The sequence below is a fragment of the Notechis scutatus genome, chromosome 1 (assembly GCF_049901735.1).
Source record: "Notechis scutatus isolate UNSWTSFEM ecotype Mainland chromosome 1, rNotScu1.2, whole genome shotgun sequence".
NCBI lineage: Eukaryota > Metazoa > Chordata > Lepidosauria > Squamata > Elapidae > Notechis > Notechis scutatus.
The window spans coordinates 194,021,922-194,043,855 of NC_142009.1; the positions used below are offsets into that span (position 1 = coordinate 194,021,922).

The window sequence follows — 21,934 nt, forward strand, 5'->3', positions numbered from 1 at the left end:
GTTCTTATTACATACGTAAATACCTCAGATTTAATATTCAGCATAAATGTTCATAGTTACAGGAACTCAACAGCTATACGAAATCTAGTGACAAAAATCTTTGGAGCATATACCATTCTCCCTTTGATTCAAAGGACTAACAATTCAGCCCCATGTCCCCCCCCCCCCACCTTTTTTTTTTAAACTAGAGTCCAGCAAGGTAAAATTGTAGAGCGGAGTGAGGAATCATTCAGCACTAGCCAGACTACCTAAAGCAAAGGCAGGGAATGATAGCCCCTTTTTATGACTTGCAGACTTCAACTCCCAGAATTCCTGGCTGGCTCAGGAATTCTAGGTGTTGAAGTCCACAAGCCATAAAAGGGCCATCTTTCCCCACCCCACCCTGACATAGCGACATAGGTTCCTCATGCCCCCGCCCAGTGGGAGGACTGGCATTGTAAGAGGAGGTCATTTTCTTTGTTCTTGTTGCCCATGTTCTGGGGGGAAAAATAGGCTTGCAAAAACCTTGCTCCAATTTCCTCAGCTACTTCCTTATGTATGAAGAGAGCTTGAAGGTTATGGTGGCAGTCAAAAAATCTCTTGGCTGAGAGGCAATTGACTGCCCATTGTTTGATATACAGACAAAAGTGACAAATGGTTTTCTTCCTGGGCTCCTTTCAATTATTACAAGCTGTGAGCTGTGTACCTTGTAAGAGTCTTCCACAACGTGGTACTTTCCAATTGTGCTGGAACACATCTGGAGAAGACTCGGAAGTACTACCGGTATCAAGTAGTCCTCACTTAATAACTGCCCTGCTTAGTACCCACTTGAAGTTACGACGGTCTTGTAAAAGTAACTTTGTGATAAGTCCTTGCATTAATGATCGTCACAGTGTCATGTGGTCATTCAATTGCCATTTGCGCACCTTCATAGTTGACTTCTGACAAGCAGAGCCAGTGGAGAAGTCAACAGTAAAATTGCATGTTGCAGTCACATGATGTCTCATTTAATGACCATGAGTGATTCCCTTAACAACTACAGAAGAAAATCCCATTGCAGTCACATGTCTTGCTTAATGGCCACTTTTTTTAGTGACAGATTGCTGGTTTCAGTTGTGGTTTGTAACACTAGGACTACCTGTACTTAAGTCCATAGAAAATTTCCTTGGCCATGGAATCCTGACAGTCAGCAGAAAGGTCTTCCCCCTATCTACTCCCGTGTTATTTCTTTTAGAAAGTAACATCGACATGGACCTTCCGCTCACCAAGGAAGTGCTCTTCTGCTGAACATTGATTTCAGACACAATGGCTGCTGAAGTATTTCTTGTAAGGAAAGCCACTTCCTTCCCCCCCTCCCCCCAAGCTAGTTCTCATTGTTTGATTTTATTATCCTGGCTTATTATAATATCAAATACACCGATTTACTGGGAGTCAGGCATTCTTTCAATTCACATTCACAAATAAATAATTCGGGTGCAAAAGTTGCTAAATTCCAATTGATCACTAGAGTAGTCAGAATTGTTAAAAGAGTTTTCTGTATGTCTATGGAGATTCTCAGTCATCCAGGTCATGGTTGTCCCAAAGGTGCTTTTTCAAGAGGCAACTGGACTTTCTGGTTTTCTGTATGGCTTTCTTGCCATCTACCTAGTGTTGCCTGGATTGTTGCAGTCTAGATTATGATAATCATGACGAAGCCCACAATGTAGCCTGTGTCCAGTTCAAGCATAGGAAACATTTAGTGCCTTCTGTTAACTTTTTATTTTGCAGGTTTTTTTCCCAGATCATTTGGTATCCCTTTCAAATGAGAGTAATGGCACAATGAACCACGCACAGATACTGCAGGTAAGGTACTGAAATGAAACCATTTACCTGGATCAAACTACAAATTCCATTAAACACTGTTAAGGACATTCTCACTTCTGTGTAAAGTAGTAAGAATTGGGGATCCGATTTTTAATTTTCCCTCTGAAGCATCCTTAGTTGAGATTGCATCCGTTGTGGCTAAGTTTTATGGTGCTGTAATCCACATTTCTCATTAAAACAGTGGGGGGAGGGTTGAGGATCATCATCAGACACTTTGTTGGTCCTTCATTCCAGATGATTTTTAAACAGACTAAAAATACAGATTCTACCAGCACTTCCTGATGATTCAGTTCGGACTATTGAACTGAATATTGAATATCACTCGAGTCCAACAGTGATTTGTGCATTTCTGTTTTCTAGCCAATCGTTTCTTCTTAAGATCACCCCGCTTCTCTCTGCTGCTGAAACTGCTCAGGAGCCTTTGGCAAAAGTTAATTGGGTATTCCAGATCTTCAGGACTTGTCCAGTCATCTCTGTTTACGTGCTTTTTGATACCATAAGACCAGGGGTCCCCAAACTTGGCAACTTTAAGACTTGTGAACTTCAACCCCCAGAATTCTCCAGCCCTAAGTCTTAAAGTTGCCAAGTTTGGAGACCTCTAAGACAGTTTAGAGATTTAACTTAAACCTATCCATGATGAAGCCATGTTGGTTCTCATTTTTTTATGTTTGATTTATCGATCTGAGACAAATTAATTGTCAGCTACTGTAATTATCCTATAATTGCCAGTATCCCCCCCCCCCATAGATTTTCTTTTAGAAATTAGGAGTCTCATTGATAATTTTCCAGTCCTTGGGAATAGATGGCGATGTTATACAGATTGTGTATTTTTATCAGCAGGTCAACAATTTCATGTAGTTCTTGGAATCCCTCAGGTGGATACCATCTGGCTTAAGATTTATTTATTCTTAAGGTGTCAGTTAGGTTTATAAGCATCTCTTCCTTTTAATGAAGTCACTGTGTGTATTGTGTGTGTGTGTGTATGCATGTGTGCGTGTGTATCCATACATTTGTGTAGCAAAGAAAAAGTGAGCCTGGAGGAAAAAGTATGGCCTTCTCACCTAACTGTGCTATCAGATTATGTTATATGTGATAATAGCCTGCCATCTGCAAAAAAGTATTGAAGAAATTATAGCTGGTTGGTTGAATTGTGAATAATATTGGATGAGACAACTGAGCAGAATTCCAGTCCCAGCTGTGAAAAATCTTGTGCTAATTTTAAGCACTTTCATGAAGATAGGGGACTTTCTCCTGCAACAGGAAAAGTTGGCAGACCTGGGTCTTAGTAATCGCTCTTCTAAAAAATGCAAATAACAACCCAGAGGAGTAATGGTTGTAGAATAAAGTGAACTTACTATGGAATTATCTTGAGCACACTTAGCATTACAGCACTTAGCATTTTTAAAAAGTTGTAGATCTTTCAACAATATGTATAATATGCAGAAGCATATACAATACAATATACAATGTCCTGAGCAAATGCCAAAGCAATGCTAGAATTTGTCTACAAAGAACTGCAAGATAAGATGATATTTCAATGGAATTTAAAGAATGGGGTTTCACTCTTTCTCTTGCTATTCCCTCTCTCCCTCCCTCCCCCCCTCTTTTTCAGATGTTTTTAAGTTCCACCGCATATCCTGAAATTCATGGTTATTTGCATTTTAAAGAGCAAGGGAAGAAAACCTGGAAAAAAATGTACTTTTTGTTGCGAAGATCTGGTCTGTATTTTTCCACTAAGGGAACGTCAAAGGTAAGTTTGGCAAAAGGAAAGGAAGAAGTGTTAGAAATTGGTATAGATTTTATTTTTATGTAGTAGAGGGTGGATTTTTTTGTTGTTGTCATTTTAAATCTAGAGATTTAGAAAAATTTCCTCTCAGTTTTATTCTTGTTGAGCAGTGTGTCAGCATTCTGAGCAACGCACCCATTGAAAGCAGAACTCCGAAGCAGGTAGATTTCTCAAAGAACATATTTATATCATATCAGCACAGCCGGTGAAAACCAACTCTAACAGTTCCTGTGGTTTTCACCTAATTAAAAGAGTTAAAAATCCCTCCTCCCAGGTGACACCGGTCACGATCTCCAATGAAGATGGATGGCAGGCTCCTCTCTTCCTTCAATAGCCACCTGTTACAATTACCTTGGTTCCCACAGGAAAAAAAATTGTTTTGACTGTAGCCGGGCTATCTCCTTCCCCGCTCCCTTCCCCCTCTCAGGCTTCATGGCAACTATGAGGCAGCACAAGATGGCTTCAGCCAGGTTTGCTTCAAAGTTGACACAGTGGTTCCCAACATTTTCTATGCATCACACCCAGAGGTGGTATTCAGCAGGTTCTGACCAGTTCTGGAGAACCGGTAGTGGAAATTTTTAGTAGTTTGGAGAACCAGCAAATACCACCTCTGACTGGCCCCGCCCCCATCTATTCTCTGCCTCCCGAGTCCCAGCTGATCGGCTGGGTCTTCTTTTGTTGCCTTACACAGGAGAACGGAGCTGGAAAGTAGGTTAGTGGGGTAGGGAGGGAATGGGGATTTTGCAGTAACCTTCCCCCAGGAGTGGGGAGGGAATGGAGATTTTACAGTATCCTCCTGCCACGCCCACAGAACCAGTAGTAAAAATTTTTGAATCCCACCATTGATCACTCCCCTAGGATTTTTTTGATTAATAGTCACACTCTCTATAAAAGTAATTGTGACTTGTGACTCATGCCAAAGTGACACGAGCCACTCTTTGTGGCACCTTCTGAAATTTCATCTTGTATCCCATGAAGGCGTGGGCACCCCAGATCGGCAATCTCTGCTGTGGAGAAAGAGAGGTGAAAAAGTGGATAATCCAATCCTTAGGATATAGACTTGTAATGAATTATGATTTGAAAAAAATATAGTTAACTTTCCACTTTAAAGGATTAATGATGTTGCTCTTAAAACATAAAATTCTTTTTTTAAAAAAAAGTTGCATTATGATTAATTTTACAGTTCTATAATCTCTGGGAGGGTATCACAAGAGCGACAATATTATGCTGATGGTCTCTGCCTATGGAAGAAGTGGTGATGTCCTGTACATTTTTAATGTATTTATTTATTTTCATCCCACTTTTATTATTTTGCTGAATGACTCAAAGCAGCGAACATATCTCATATTCTTTCCTCCTCCTCTTTTCTCCACAGCAACAAACTGGTGAAATTGGTCTGTTCTCAGAAATCTTTTTACTGGAGGACTAAAATATTGTCACTTTAGTTCTTCCAGTCACACTCTGGAAGAGGACTGAGGGTTCTTCTTCCCGTAATTGTCTTGCAAGTGGTTGGGAATTCTCTAGTTCAGGAGCTTTGTAGCAGTTAGTTTTCCTTCTCTTGGGATTGAAGCCAAGGGAAGATATCATGATCTGGGGGAAAATATCCATGGAGCTATCCTGAAGATCTGGGCCAAAAAATTGCAATGGCAGGCATGACTGTATGATAAAAGCTCTACCCTTTTGTACAGAAAACAACATTTCTGCATCTACAAAGGAACCTGGCTTCCCTTACTTGGGCTGATCTGTCATCTGGATTTTTTGACCCTCCCTGAGGACTGGATGCCCCTGCAGTTGGTGCACATTTATCAAGGCCCTTGCCTTTGGTAAAACTTGCTGTGCCTGTGCATTACAATAAACCATGGCATCTAGTTCCCGCTGTATTTCTGGCAGTGATGGTTTTGTTGGTTGTTTCCAACAGTTTTGTCCAATCTACATTTTGATTCGTTCTCGAATTTGAGATCCGCAATTACTTCTGAGGGAAACTAATAGTGGAAAGTCACATGAGGGTTGCGCTTCATATTGGGCCATAGTTTGCTTTTGGTGTAATCTGTTGAATAAACTACAGTGGCTGGGTTTATATTTCATCCTGTGCAACAAATAAGAAACAGCAAAACCAAATAAGCCACATTTTAGTTTTAGCAGTCTCTTAAACACAGCTATCGTGTTCAGTACTTCCAGTTCCTTTCCTTTAAAAATGTTGACTTTTCCTCTTCAGTGTATATGGCTGTTTTAGTAGTGTTGATGAAGGTTTCCCTAATCTAAAAGATCTTGAGTGGACATAAGATGCTGTATGCAACTTGGAAAAACTTTCCATAATGCTTCGAAAATTCACTACATTCTGCTGCAAGCTTTTTCTCTCCCTCTCCTTCTCTCAACCACACGCCCACACCTGAGAGCAATAATTTGAAAGTGGTTATAATATTTTTTATGTTTTTCATTTTAGGAACCACGACACCTGCAGCTTTTCAGTGAATTCAGCAGTAGCGACATATATGTGTCTTTGAGAGGCAAAAAGATATCTGGAGTGCCAGCCACTTTTGGGTTCTGCTTCAAGGTAAGGATTTAGTATTTTAATAAGAGCTAAACATCTTTCAGCGAATTAGTGGGGAGTTTTTTTCTCCCCCCACATGCTAAGCCACTCTTTTGATGCAGGGATAAAGAAAACTAAGAAAAGAAGAGATTCTGTTTGTGAAATAGGAGAATTAGTGGCTTTTATTTCAACAGGTATAGTCTTCAAGATATGCATTAATGCTAAACAATATGCTGTGGCCTTCTAGCCTTATAAAGCAGGAGGAACCAAAGACCTGAAATACCTTTATGCAGACAGTGAGCAAAGTAGGACCTGTTGGATGACAGCAATTCGGTTGCTGAAGGTAAATATCTTCTCTTCTTCTGTGTATTGTATTCACCAATTGTTTCTATAGTTACCATACACAATACATTTCATTCTTCTCTTTAGCCTCTGGGTAAAACTGGTATTTTTAGCCTTTGGAAACTCAGTGTTGTGTGTGTATATTTCTCATCTGTACAATTATTTCAGTAAATAATGTTTGCTTAAAACATAAAAACCAATTAGAATTAGAATGTAGCACCATAAGGATGGAAGACAAAAGTATACAAGCTTCTTATAGAAATATGAAGTCAAAGCTCAGTAAAAGTGATGGGGAAAAAAAGAGAAAGCCCTTGGCTTAGAGTAGTGACTAAAATGGATGCCAGGCGTGCTTCCCAGGAAAGGCATCCTATGAGGGAGAACCACAAATGAAAAAGCACTGCATATAGCGCAACCCACTCCATCTTAGAAGGATGACCAGGCTGCCTGGAGAATGCAGCAATGTTTGGAAGAGACATTCTTTTGGAAGAAATGGAAGGAAGCTGTGGGAGAAGTGAGTCACTTAAAATATGCCTTGCAATGGTCAAAGAATAGGCTGAAAATGAAAAAGCCACCAGAGGATGCAGAAGTGATTTGTGCTCAAAAGCACTGTCACCAGTTTCAGATTATGCTTGTTACTGTTATTCCAAAGAATTAGTTCAAGAGTATTTATTCCTTAAGGATGATGTTCCATTTATAGCAATCCCCTATTTTACCAACATTTTTTCCATCCCTTTTGCTTTGTTCTGTCACAGTTGGTGTTCTAAGGATCGGAAGGCAGCAGAGCTGCCTTACATCTTTTAACTGGTAGTGATAGGAAACTTTCCATCTGGGACCATTCCACTCCAATAAAAGTGAACTTTTAAAATTCAATTAAGAGGACTACAGTTAAAATTCAATTAAGAGGACTACATTGCTTCAGGCAGTTTAGATGGATTTTTTTTTTAAAAAAAATCTAAAATATGTAGCATAGATTAGAAAATAATAGAAATTTTAGCAGATGCCAGTGAAGTTAAATAGTCTATAAAACAGATATTTTCATTGGAATGAGATAAGGTTCATTGCTTACAATTGAACTAACTCAAAAATCTTACCACAAAATCATCACTCATCTGGTAGTTATATCAATGTTGATTCACACAATACACTAAACCATATTGTGGTTTCTTTTGGTACTTGAAATATTGTCTGAAGACAATCAGTTATGGCCTAATGACTTAACTTGAATAAGCCATGGTTTAAGGCAATATGTTAATCCAAACTACATATTTCTGCTTTAGACTACTGTGATTTCTTTGTTAATATATGTCTATTTGCTCTTTATTCATTCATTTTTAAAACATTGATAAACTATTACAATTTCTGTTAGGGTAAGGAAAACATTTCCTTTAGAAAAAGTATTTTTCCATTTAGAAAAAGTAAAATTGGACACATAATTTGGCCCATTATATAGTTACAATAATATTTCAAGGGAAAAGTCAGATTCAGTTTGTTGGGCTGAATGATTTGTGGAAAAAATTATAGTGATTGGGTTGCCATAAAGGATTGGTATGTACATCATATTAGGCCATTAACTTGGATCATATACTGTTCTTCAATTTATAGAAGAATGTAAGCGTGATTGCAAAACCCATTTCTAGTCATATTATGCATAATTTGAAGGATTCTCCTAGAACAACATTTCAGGAGTTGTAGATAACTTCAGAAAATAAAGTTAGAGAGGAAAAGTTTATCCTGTGAATAATGTGTTTACTGATCATTCTTGTAGCTGGTGTACTGGCCTAGATAAAAATCTTTTTATACATTATAGTAATTCATGATTTGCTCAACTAGAACTTGTTGAAAAATTCAGTTGTTTGGGCTCACTCATCACACTAAGCCATAAAAACCACTGTAAATGGGATGTAGTAGTTTAATTGGGATACAATAACTTAATGCAGTCAAAGAGTTTGATGTGATTTGGCATATCTCACAGAATAATATTGTAGAAAGATTCAGTTTCGTTTAAAAAAGAAGTGGTTCTAAAAGCTATCTTCCTCCAAGTAGCACATAGTTTTCCTAATCAAAAATAATTATTTCTGTAATTGTTATTCTGTCCTGAGCAGAATGATCTGATCACATTTCCTAAGATCTTAGCAAATACATCTTCAGTTAGCTTCCCTAGAGCTCCTTGTACAAAATAAGATTGGTTGTTTTCAAAATGCCTTTGTTAATACATTTTGCAAACCAATCATTTAATAGCACAAAACTATATTGTGCATAAAAAGTGTTTAAATAATTGCTTTTGTTAGGTTGCTATTTAATCACCACTTTAGCATTTATCCAAATCCAATTCAGGATATAAGAGATGTTTAAAACTGCAAATAGATTTTTCTAGTTTTTTTTTGGATGGGATCTAGAAACAAAAAGGGAACCTAATTCCATCTTGCTACTACCTTATAAACACAAACGCTTGTTGCCCTTTTGTTGTTAGTGTTGGAATCAATTAAAAGCTGTTCCAGTGTATTACAGGATTTTTGTATTACTATTATTGGCAAGCTGTAGGTTTCCTTAGGGATGTTCTTTCAGGTACACTGAAGTTTTCTGGGTCACCAGGTGGCCCTGTCTCTTTGCCTATAATCTACTTGTCAAGGGATAAGAACAAATTTAGGCAGACATTCTCCTTTTCCTCCTCCTGCTCATCATAGTTTTTGAGATCTGTTCAGTTATTTTTAAAAAACATGGAAACTTATTATTTTATCATTTTGAGAACACCTGAAAAAAATCTATAACACAGGCATTCATATTGTTTTTAGTATGTAGCAGAACATCACTCAGCCCATGTTTAAAAGAGATGGAATAATAATTTGGCGTATCATATTAAGTGATAGGATTAATTTTCTAAGTCAACATTGCCCAACTCTGGCTGGTCTATAACTTCAGTCATACAGCCTAGTGGTAGAATTCACTTGTGTCTATCTGCTCTGTCTATCTCAATTTATATAGCAGCCCATCTCAAATTCTTGCCTCTGGGCAACTTGTAACAATTAAATACAGCATGAAATACTATATATAACATTTAAAAATACATGCATAATCAGCAACATTTTTTTTTAAAGAACAACCAACACAATCAATATAACCATTGCACAAGCCTTCAAACTCAATGATGCAACCTTGTGTTGAAGCCCTTACAAAAAGCCAGCAAGGTTGGGTCCAATCTAATCTCTGGGATGGATGATGTTCCAAAGGGTGGGTTTCATGACAGAAAAGAATCTTTATCTGGGCTCCAGATGGCAGTCTCTAATAGATAGGACCCAGAGCATGCCTCTCTTTTTGGGCCTAGTGGGATGGGTAGACCCAATCAGGGAGACATGGTCCCTCAAATAACCTGGCTGCAGAAGCTGTGGTAGTGCAGTGGTTAGAATGCAGTATTGCAGGCTGACTCTGCTCACTGCCAGGAGTTCAATCCTGACCGATTCAAAGTTGACTCAGCCTTCCATCCTTCCAAAGTTGGTAAAATGAGAACCCAGATTGTTGGAGGGCAACATGCTGACCGTGTAAACCACTTAGAGAGTGCTGTAAAGCACCATGAAGCAGTATATAAGTCCCAAGTGCTATTGCTATTGCATGCTATGCCTGTGTTTCTATTTTAATGGTAGAATGTTCTCAGATGGTTGAATTATTGTACATAAAATTGTAATAGTTCTTATTCCTTGTTTATAGTATGGAATGCAGTTGTACCAGAATTACACACAGCCCTATCAAGGTAGAAGTGGGGGCAGTTTTCTTAGTACACCCATGGTAGGTATATTTAATAACAATTACTTAAACTGAAATATAAATACAACCTCCTGATTGTTGCATTATGTGGCCTCCTTGGGCAACTTTTTGGAGATAATGTAAGAGAAGGAAATAGTTTAGCTTGTTTATTATTATGGGATTTTCTGCTTTGGTTGTCAAAACAATATGATTTCCCCACATATTGTCTGTATGCTTTTATTGATTTAGTTATATACAAATAGAACGAATAAACAAAGGAATGAATGAATTTATAAATTATAAAAACTATTCTTAGAGCAAATATCCCTCCAGTTACTAGTTTGGTACTCTTTATATAATTCCTGCAGTTGTTTCTTGTTTCCTCCCCTCCGTTTTTCTTTTCAATTGATGGTATTTGGGTTGTTTTTATGTTAAAGCAGGATATCTCCCTAAAGGTAATTGGAGCTACAGCTCCCCATCAACCCAGACCATTGGCTGGGACTTGTGGGAGTCAAAGACTGTTCAATCCAATAGAGAGAAAGATATCTACCTCAATTGTAAATGGTATATTTAAAAGGTGGAATATAAATCTAAGAAAAAGCAACTCAACTTAAATAACTAATTTAATCTACTTTTAACTACCTTAATAGAGAATTGTCATGAGTGCAGATTGTAATTCTTAAAAATGAAATACCATTTCCTGCTCTTGATAATGCCATATCTTTCAAGCATAATCTCACAAAGAAATTGTGGTATTGGATATAAACCACCTTCTCCAGAAACATGCCTTTATTTTTACTTTTCTGCTGGCTAATCAATAGATTCCATGTTGATTTTTGTCTGAGAATAATCAAGGGTATACTGTAAAATATTTTTGGTAAATGCATTTAACACATTTTTTTATCCTGTAGAGAAGTGTTTCAGAGAATTCTCTTGTGGCTATGGACTTCACAGGGAATAAATCCAGAATTATTGAAAACCCCACAGAAGCCTTATCGGTTGCTGTCGAAGAAGGTTTAGCATGGCGGGTATGAAAACTTCTTTTATAGCCATTCTAAATGTTACGGTTTCTTGTTTAAAAATTTAGTACTTTTCCTTTCTTTTTTTGTAGAAAAAAGGGAGCTTACGTCTTGGTATACATAGCAGCCCCAGCACTTTGCAAAATGTCCCTTCCACTACAGGTATGCACCACTGACAGATCTTGTAGAATGTCATGTGATGTCATGAATTCATTCATTGCACACATGCACATATATTCACAAAATGGCATCATAAAACCAGTTTATCTCGACTTTATTGTTTAAAAAAGTGATGGAGATTGCTTTGGGCCTATCAAGGGGCAACCCAAAAGTTTGCCTCTTTTGTTTATGTGTCATGATGTGGAACTTATATAGGGCAATGTTGCTTTTGCCATTTTGACAAAAAGATTCTGCAGAAATTTTTGTTTCTGGGCAAGCAAAAAGAATTCTTGGGAGGACCACAGAAGTAAGGCAAAGAGAGAAGGTTATATATCTTCATAAAATACATGTTTAGGGCATGAGTCCCCAAACTTTTCAGCTCATTGACCCTTTCATAAAGTTTCACATTATTGATTGACACACTCCCCCCCCCAAACATCTATTATATGAAAATAATTTAATAAATACTACTTTAACAAATATCACTAGAAATAATAATAGTGACAATGATAATAGTGGATTGTCCTATCAACCAGTGGGCATCAATACTGACCACTTTGAGGAATCCTGGCTTAGCGGGATATATTCTTTTGATTCAAGCTATTTAGACCATATGGAATATCCTGTATTTCCTAAATAAAACCACCAAGGATGACAACATGAATATTCTTTTTTAAAGGGAACTGATACATGAAATAAATTATCAGCTGGCTTCAAAGAACAATTAAACTTGTTCAAGTAATAGTAACTTGGAATCATTGGCTTTCCATCCCGCTCTAATCTAGAGAAAACTATATGATGGGAACCATGCTTCCAGAAGGCAATTCCAAGATGATAAGAGTCTGTCTACCAGTATAAAGAGTCTAGTATAAAAGGAGCCAAACAAAAAGGAATCGATTTGAAATTTGGCCAATAGGTGGTGATTTGATCTTCAACTGTGTTTCAAAAATCCAGCCTCAGGTCACAAAATAAAATTGGGAATACAATTAGTAACTTAAGAGATAGCCTTTCAGAATTTTGAATGGATTAATTCAAATGGAGGGTGTGACCCAAGTTAAATTCATATAATATACTGTATATTCTCGGGCTTTTAAATCAAAAAGCTTTTAGACTACTGGAATAAAATGGACACCTCTGGCATGAAAAAAAAAAAAAAGCCAAGAAATACTACCATACTATGATGGGCACTTTGGACTAGAAATTTAGCATACTCTTTGCAGGAGCCACTTTGTGGAAAATAATCCCCAGATATTTGGAGCAGAGTATAAAGATATATACGCTGTTTCAAATAGAGTATAAAGACCTTACCTAGAATTGTATGTTTTTAGCTATACATAGTTCGCAGCTGTGGTTTCATCATAAGATTTCTAGAGAAGAGGCACACCAACTGATTCTGAGGCAAGGACTGGTGGATGGGTAAGTTTTCCCCCTTGATATTTATATTTTATGACTGACTGTTTATGTTGCCCCACCTACTCTATGGAATTGTATCTCCCCCAAGATCTACATGACCCTGACCTGCTAGTCTTTGGGCAAGAACTTAAGTCCTGACTCTTCCAGCAGATTCTGAGTTTTATGTGCGTTCCCACTAAGCACCAGCAGCAATCTCATATAAGCTGATTTATTCCTCCCAGCATCCTTGACTTTTTTAATGGTTGCTGTTGTTTTAACCCTCTGTAAGATGCCAAAGTCACCAGTGAGTAGGCAGCCTTAAAATCGGTTAATCAATCAAACAAGCATGAAGTAATGCTACTTCAGTAAGGGTATCTACCTATATCTGAGGTACCTCTTAGCTTATTTTCAGCAGTTTTCCTAACTTCAGAAGCCTTCTACATAATTCAAACCCCTTGACACGGCTATGGAGATTCTCAGTCATCCAGGTCATGGTTGTCCTAAAGATGCTTTTTCAAAAGGCAGCTGGACTTTCTTTGTTTTACCTAAAGACATTTTGCTTCTCGTCCAGGAAGCTTTCTTCAGTTCTTCACTTCAAAACTGAAGAAGCTTCCTGGATGTGTGTGGCAAAAAGTCTTCAAGCAGAGGTTGCCTTTTCAAAAGGCATTTTTGGGAAGCCCCTTGACAGTAGACCAGCAAGAAGAGAGCAAGAAGAAGGCAAAAGAGAGAATGGGGATGACCATCTTTTCCAATCATGCAGCCTTCAGTGGATTGTCCCTGTTTGAATGTGGGCCTCAACTGCAAGTTTCAAATCTGCTTTAAATTGTTACTTAATCTGCTTGAAGTCCACCATACTGTATCAGAATAGAGCTAAACTCACATTCCCACCCTTTTATGTCATGATGCACAGAGTGTTTTTCTTCAAAGAGGCTCCCTTCCTCTTCTCCAGCATCTGCTTCTGGAAATGGACACTTCGTTCTGCCTTTATTAAAAAATGGTCAGAAATGATTTAACATTGTTGAGATTGGAGGACCCACCCACACAAACCTACACACACAAGATATTTGACAGTGAAACTAATGATGAAATTGCCAGACCTATTTTTGTTTTTAGAAGATTCTCTATTGTTCTCATACTTTGTTTATATGTCCTTTCAAATTATTTTCTTTTGTTTTCTTATACTATAAGCATCTACAAAGTCCATTGGCTAAGTCAGTTTCCCCTATAATTGATATTCTATTCTTTGGGGATTTTATCTGGTATGTTATGCAACTATATTGCCAACTGGTATGATAATATAATTTAAAGTTAGGAAATGCAAGGCCACATCTTTATTTGAATCTTGCAGAATTTTAAATCCTATTCTTATTTGGTTTTTTCCCTACACTGAATAAATCTCTTTATTCTTCTTTGACAATCCTGCAAGACTTTGATTGAGATTGAAATTGGAGTCATTTAATACACACAGATCATCTTGGGTAGTATGTTTATTTTTATTGTCAGTATAAGATCTAGCCAAGAAAGTTTTACGTTTATCTACCATTCAATATATTCTTCCCATAATTGGTTGTAATTGTTTTATAATATGTCTTCGCATCCTGTCAAATGTAAATGTTTATGTAATATACCCCCAAGAATTTCATTGCATTTATTTATTTGGTTATCTCACAACCAGACTACTTTTTAAACAAAGGTCTTCTTCATCTGCGGTTAAGTATCTTGTCATTATTTTGTTTTTTTTTTGATTGACTCAGTCTCTAGAGGATTCACCAAAGTCTTTGATTGTTTTCATCAGCTATGTTATAAACCTGGGTGTTTACATAATGCTTAGTACTAAATCATCAGCATAACTTTTCAATTCTTATTTCTGTCCTTGAATTTTAATCTCCAGTATATTAATCTTATCCATAAAGATTTCTAATGCAAATACAAACAATAAGAGAAAGTTTCATCATTTATTAGAAAATGTATAGAGACGTTTTTGCTGTTTGCTGTAGATAAAATTGCTAGTTTTTAAAGATGTCAATTATTTCATTTGGGGACTTTTTATGTCATGTGGGTACAATAGCATACAGGTGAAACTCGAAAAATTAGAATATCGTGCAAAAGTTCATTTATTTTAGTAATGCAACTTAAAAGGTGAAACTAATATATGAGATAGACTGATTACATGCAAAGCAAGATAGTTCAAGCCGTGATTTGTCATAATTGTGATGATTATGGCTTACAGCTCATGAAAACTCCAAATCCACAATCTCAGAAAATTAGAATATTACATGCAATCAATAAAACATGAATTGTACATAGAACAGTATCAGACCTCTGAAAAGTATAAGCATGCAGATGTACTCAGTACTTGGTTTGGGCCCCTTTTGCAGCAATTACTGCCTCAGTGCGGCATGGCATGGAAGCTATCAGCCTGTGGCACTGCTGAGGTGTTATGGAAGACCAGGATGCTTCAATAGCGGCCTTCAGCTCTTCTGCATTGTTCAATCTCATGTCTCTCATCTTTCTCTTGGCAATGCCCCATAGATTCTCTATGGGGTTCAGGTCAGGAGAGTTTGCTGGCCAATCAAGCACAGTAATCCCACGGTCATTGAACCAGGTTTTGGTGCTTTTGGCAGTGTGGGCAGGTGCCAAGTCCTGCTGGAAAATGAAGTCAGCATCCCCATAAAGCTCGTCTGCAGAAGGAAGCATGAAGTGCTCAAAAATCTCCTGGTAGATGGCTGTGTTGACCTTGGACTTAATGAAGCACAATGGACCAACACCAGCACATGACATGGCTCCCCAAATCAACACAGACTGTGGAAACTTCACACTGGGCTTCAAGCATCTTGCAGTGTGTGCCTCTCCATTCTTCCTCCAGACTCTGGGTCCTTGGTTTCCAAATGAGATGCAAAAGTTGCTCTCATCAGAAAAGAGGACTTTGGACCACTGAGCAACAGACCAGTTCTGTTTTTCTTTAGCCCAGGTAAGACGCTTCTGACATTGTTTGTTGTTCAGGAGCGGCTTGACAAGAGGAATACGACATTTGAAGCCCATGTCCAGGATCCGTCTGTGTGTGGTGGCTCTTGATCCACTGACTCCAGCCTCAGTCCACTCCTTGAGAAAGTCCCCAACACTTTTGAATGGCCTTTTCCTGACAAGCCTATCCAGGCTGCGGTCATCCCTGCTGTTTGTGCACCTTTTTCTTCCACGTTTTTCCTTTCCACATAACTTTCTATTAATGTGCTTTGATTCAGCACTTTGGGAACATCCAATTTCTTTTACAATTACCTTTTGAGGCTTTCCCTCCTTATGGAGGGTGTCAGTGATGGTTTTGTGCACAACTGTCAGGTCAGCAGTCTTTCCCATGATTGTGATTCCTACTGAACCAGACTGAGAGACCATTTAAAGGCTCAGGAACCCTTTTCAGGTGTTATGGCTTCATTAGCTGATTACCGTGTTTCTCCAACAATACAGCCTCCACCAATAGGAAAGCCCAGCATGTTTTATCGGCATAAAATCAAATTAAGCCCCTCCCCCCAAATTAAGGCCTATATTAAACATGCGAAATGGGGGGGAATGGTGGGGGGCTTGCCGTTAGGAAGTAGTTTTGTTGCATACCCGGATATGGTGCTGCCTGCGTTGACTTTGGCGTTGGTGGGGCACTTCGTATCAGGAGACCTTCCTCCACCGTTGCTTTCCTTCTCCCTTGCTGCCGCGGCGTTTAGAGCAACGCCGCGGCATTTGGCGCAGCCATGCACAGCCAGCCAGGGCTCCTCCCTGCAACCGGAGCTTGGCGGAGACACTCGGCTTCAGGCGCTCCTGTCGCCGCCTTCTCTTTGCCTTCAAAGGCAAAGCCAATTCTTTTAAAAATGACACCCTACTACCGGTACGACAAAGCCTCCCCTGCCCGAGAGGGCAGCCCAACCCCATGTGGGGAGGCGAATCTCCAGGGGCCGCAGCGCAGGATCGGCCCACCCCGGGAGAAGCACCCAGCCACCATCCCTGCCTGGCACCAGGCAGAGCATGAAGAGCTTCTCCTGCGGCGCCCAGCGCAGCTGACAGGCAGGCCCTCCTGCCCTGTGGTGGAGCTCTCGCCAAGGCAGTGGGCACCTCCCCGCTGGAGCCTCCGCTCATCCCACTAGGGCTGCACCAGAGCCGTGCGGGCTGGGCAGAGCCAGGAAAGCAAGCCGCGGGTGCGCGCCTGCCTGCCAAGCAAAAGAGCCGGGCCAACCTGAGCTTGGCTTCCTTCCCAAGTCCCTCCAGCGCAAACCCGAAGGGGCCACCAGGAGAGGCCGCCCGAGGCAGTGATAGTGCCCACCCATCCATGGACAGGGAGACAAGGCAATGGCCTGCGCCGCGTCCGAGCTGAGCCCTGCTGAGTCAGCGCCTCTGCCTGATGCCTGTTCCGCTGCAGCGTTTGGAGCTGCCAGCCCATTTAGAGATGCATGGGGACGGGCTGGGCAAGGGGTGGAAAGGACGGGCGGCTTCGGGCTCTCTCCGCCGGCCAGGGAAGCAGCGCTGCCATGGATGGGTGGGCGCTATCACTGCCTCGGGCAGCCTCTCCCGGTGGCCCCTTCAGGTTCGCACTGGAGGGACTTGGGAAGGAAGCCAAGCTCAGGTCGGCCCGGCTCTTTTGCTTGGCAGGCGGGCGCGCACCCGCGGCTCGCTTTCCTGGTGCTGCCCAGCCCGTACGGCTCTGGCGCGGCCCTGGCGGGATGAGCAGAGGGTCTGGAAGGGAGGTGCTTGCGGCCTTGGTGAGAGCTCTGCTGCTGGGAAGGAGGGCCCGCCTGTCAGCTGCACTGGGCGCCTCGGGCGAAGCTCTTCGCGCTCTGCCTGGCACCAGGCAGGGATGGTGGCTGGGCGCTTCTCCCAAGGTGGGCCGATCCTGCGCTGGGGCCCCGGGAGATTCACCTCCCCATGTGGGGTTGGGCTGCCCTCTCGGCCAGGGGAGGCTTTGTTGTAGTAGGGTGTCGTTTTTAAAATAATTGGCTTTACCTTCGAAGGCAAAGGGAAGGCGGTGACAGGAGTGCCTGAAGCCGAGTGTCTCCGCCGGGCTCCAGTTGCAGGAAGGAGCCCTGGCTGGCCGCACATGGCTGCGCCAAACACTGCGGCGTTGCTCTAAACGCTGCGGCAGCAAGGGAGAAGGGAAAGCAATGGTGGCGGAAGGTCTCCTGATACGAAGTGCCCCACCAACGCCGAGGTCAACATCCAAGCTGTCGTTGCCCACCCACTAGAGGTTACAAGGGGGGAGAATTAAGTCACCCCCAAAAAGAGCCTAGCCGTTTTTTCGGGGGTCAAAAAAAAATAAGGCCCGGCCTTATTTTGTGAGAAACACGGTAGAATGGGACACTTTGAGCCTAGAATATTGAAACTTTTCACAATATTCTAATTTTCTGAGATTGTGGATTTGGGGTTTTCATGAGCTGTAAGCCATAATCATCTCAATTATGACAAATCACGGCTTGAACTATCTTGCTTTGCATGCAATGAGTCTATCTCATATATTAGTTTCACCTTTTAAGTTGCATTACTGAAATAAATGGACTTTTGCATGATATTCTAATTTTTTGAGTTTCACCTATATAAGATGTACAATATTTATCACATTTTTATTCCCTCTTTGTCCATAGTATAATGTAAAGCTCCATACCTTAAACTCATTTGGCATTTCTTTTTCCCTGATATGGACCTGCTTAACTTCATAATGGATACTACGACACATGGAATATAGCAATTAATGTTAATTATGTTCACTTTTAAAAAATAAAGAGGTAAAATAAAATGTAATAAGAAACATAAGGAAAATATGAAGAGGAATGAATATAAGGAATATTCACCTCCTTGAGTTATTTATAAGAATAATAAAGGTAGGATAAAGAAAAATCTAAAATTTCTTTGCTAGTACCACAATGTCATTATTTGTGGACATAATTTCATATTTTGCTACCATAGATTAATATACGACCATATTTTCCTTTTTTCCACAGAGTTTTTTTGGTACGAGATAGTCAAAGCAATCCCAAAACTTTTGTGTTGTCATTAAGCCATGGATTAAAAATAAAGCACTTCCAAATTGTTCCGGTAAGTATAACTGTGAAGGTGCTGAATCACATTTTTTGATGTTCTGTTTACAAGAACCAAATCCTATGGTTTTGCACTTTTCTATGAAAGAGAAGTTTCCAAACCAAAAATTATGTTCCCCATAAAAATTACTTTCTTATTTGGAATATTAACTTCTCTTTGTGACTTCAGGGTCAGTTTTGACACATATCCGAATAAGCCTATATATGGTACCATGTTTCTCCAACAATACGCCCCACCCAATAGGAAGACCCAGCATGTTTTCCAGGCATAAAATGAAATTAAGCCCCCCCCCAAATTTAGGCCTAGTTTAAAACATGCAAAATTGGGGGGGGGGAGGCGGGGGGAACTTGCCATTAGGAGTGCCCCATGGGCAGCTACGCCTCACCATCAGTCGCTCCTAACACCATGGTGGAGCACGGAGGGCTCCCTTACCCCTCCCTTACCCGGCTCAGCAGGCGGGCAGCGTCGGCGTGGATGTCCGGCAGTGTTTCAGCCGCTTCTCAGGCCTCTGTAGCTTCCACGGTTCCCACCGGTGCTGGCGCCTCTTTTACCAGCGCCGTCTCCAACAACAGCATCTGAGTCGCTTCTGCTTTTCCCCCGTTCCTGTAACAACAAGGGAAAAAAAAAAGATTTTGAGGTACCTGGGAGCGCCGCGCGCTGCGTTTTGGTTTAATCCCGAGTGGCTGGGTGGGCGTGAGAAGAGCCGAGCGAGCGTCTCTGCTGCTGCTACCTTTGGTGCTCCACCCTCGGGCTCTGCAAGTTTGCAAAAGTCCCAGTGCGCAGCCCGTTCCTGCATTCCAAGTGCCCAGGCCGAGCTGCAGCTGTCCCTCTCTCACCAGCGCCATCTCCAATAACAGCGGCAGCAGCGGCGGGAACCGTGGAAGTGTTTTAGCCGCTTCTCGGGTGGGGGAGCCACCTCCGTAACTTCCACAGTTCCCGCTGCTGCTGCCGTTGTTATTGGAGATGGCGCTGGCGAGAGAGAGAGACAACTGCAGCTCAGCCTGGGAGCTTGGAATGCAAGAACGGGCTGTCACCGGGACTTTTGCAAACTTGCAGAGCCCAAGGCTGGAGTACCAAGGGTAGCAGCAGCAGAGACGCCGCTGGCTCTTCTCACGCCCACCCAGCCGCTCGGATTAAACCAAACACAGCACACGACGCTCCCAGGTACCTCAAAATCTTTTTTTTCCTGTTGTTACAGGGACGGGGGAAAAGCGGAAGCGACTCAGATGCTGTTGTTGGAGACGGCGCTGGTGCGTGGGGGGGGGGGGGGGAGAAATTAATTCACCCCCCAAAAGACGTCTTAGCCGTTTTTTCGGGGCTCAAAAAAAAAATAAGGCCCAGCCTTATTTTGCGAGAAACATGGTACTATCATTCTAACTTTTTCTTCCTACGTGCTCTGTATCTTACAAGATATAGCTCATATTTCACAGAACTTGTTTCTTGAGAGACGATGGATGAATAAAATTCATGCAGGAAAGAGAAATGTTGTTATTCAATAAAACCCAAGATGCTGCTGCCATATGTATTCATAATAGTATTCTGTTAATTGCCTATTGACTGTACATGATAGATTATGAATTTTCTCTCTCCCCCTTTGCAGTTAGAAGAGGAAGGCAAACTCTTTTATACACTGGATGATGGTCACACTAGATTCTCTGATCTTATTCAACTCGTGGAGTTCTACCAACTCAATAAAGGCATCCTTCCTTGCAAGTTAAAACATTACTGTTCCCGAATTGCACTTTAGCTAAAATATCAACATCCCACCCCAGCTCACTAGAATAACAAATCAAGACAGAACATTACTTTTGAAAAAGCACTTTGTTATGAGAATGAAGTTTAAAAAGAAGTAATTGAATGTAAATTTCAGCTTACAAAGAAGAGCTTCTATTTCTATGGAAAAAACAAAAGGCAGTATTTCTGCATTAGAGTTGATTAATCAATGGTTAATCTTCCAAATATGAACTTCAGACTGAAATGGTGTAACTGTGCAGTGCTGGAATCCTAGGGAGTATTTTTCAAAATATCAATAAATGTCTTTTTCACTATTTTTTTTCTCCAAATGTCTTCTTTATTTTCTCCTTACAATTATTAAATGGCAAAAAAATACCGTGCCAACATGACTGTTAGCCTCCTAGGACTGCTTCTGAGTACAGTGTAGAAATAAAACAACCGTTTGTATCTTTGCGTGCTATACCTTTCATTGATTTCTGCATATGATGAGATCATATGAACATAACCCATTTAAGCCTTTTCTTCTTTCTCTTTACATCAGCCAAGATACAGAAAGATGACCCAGACATAGTTTGATGCATTGTGTTCCAGATCATGGTTTCAGAATTTACTTTCAGAGTGAAAAATGTTATTTGTATGCAAAGTAAACATTAAAATCTTAGATAACATAAATACTGGGAAAACGCAATAGCTATAGCTAGCCTACATTTTGGTAATAATATACATTTACAGTAAAGTAAAAGTCTTTGCTTATTCATTAAATCTATAGAGAGTAAGAAGGCGGCCTGCAACCTTTCAGCTATCATAAACTACAATTTATCTCATTATTCCATTTAACAACTCACTGTATAGATCGAATGTGGCTCAAAATAGCTAAAGGACATTTGACATCTCCCCTGCATAAAGATATTAATATGCTACCTTCCATTCAGTACTTTTAATTGTCAAAACAACATTTATTTACAGGTAATTCTCAACTTACAACAGTTCACTTAGTGAGCATTCGAAGTTACAACAGCACTGGAAAAAAAAGTGACCATTATGGCCATTTCTCACACTTACGACCATTGCAATATCCCCATGGTCACATGATCAAAATTCAGACACTTGGCAATTGACTCATACTTATGACAGTTGCAGTATCCCCGGGTCATGGGATCCCCTTTTGCGAACGTCTGACAAGGAAAGTCACGGGGAAGCTAGATTCCCTTAACAATTGTGTTAAGAAAACAACAACTGCAGTGATTCACTTAATAACTGTGGCAAGAAATGTTGTAAAATGGGGCAAAACTCACTTAACAAATGTCTCATTTAGCAACA

The 21,934-nt window shown here is 40.4% G+C and overlaps 1 protein-coding gene across 1 annotated transcript in view; it reads left to right on the forward strand.

Annotated features, from left to right (window-relative positions):
• Positions 1–20,928, forward strand: part of GRB14 (growth factor receptor bound protein 14) — a 62,879-nt gene extending 41,951 nt beyond the window's left edge. Inside the window, exons 5-14 of the mRNA XM_026674479.2 lie at positions 1,747–1,821; positions 3,455–3,592; positions 6,072–6,182; positions 6,406–6,501; positions 10,203–10,280; positions 11,150–11,266; positions 11,350–11,419; positions 12,745–12,832; positions 18,784–18,877; positions 20,481–20,928. Coding sequence (XP_026530264.2) covers positions 1,747–1,821; positions 3,455–3,592; positions 6,072–6,182; positions 6,406–6,501; positions 10,203–10,280; positions 11,150–11,266; positions 11,350–11,419; positions 12,745–12,832; positions 18,784–18,877; positions 20,481–20,627 — 1,014 coding nt within the window. The 3' untranslated portion in view covers positions 20,628–20,928. The remainder of the gene's footprint in view (positions 1–1,746; positions 1,822–3,454; positions 3,593–6,071; positions 6,183–6,405; positions 6,502–10,202; positions 10,281–11,149; positions 11,267–11,349; positions 11,420–12,744; positions 12,833–18,783; positions 18,878–20,480) is intronic.
• Positions 20,929–21,934: the final 1,006 nt, after the last annotated feature.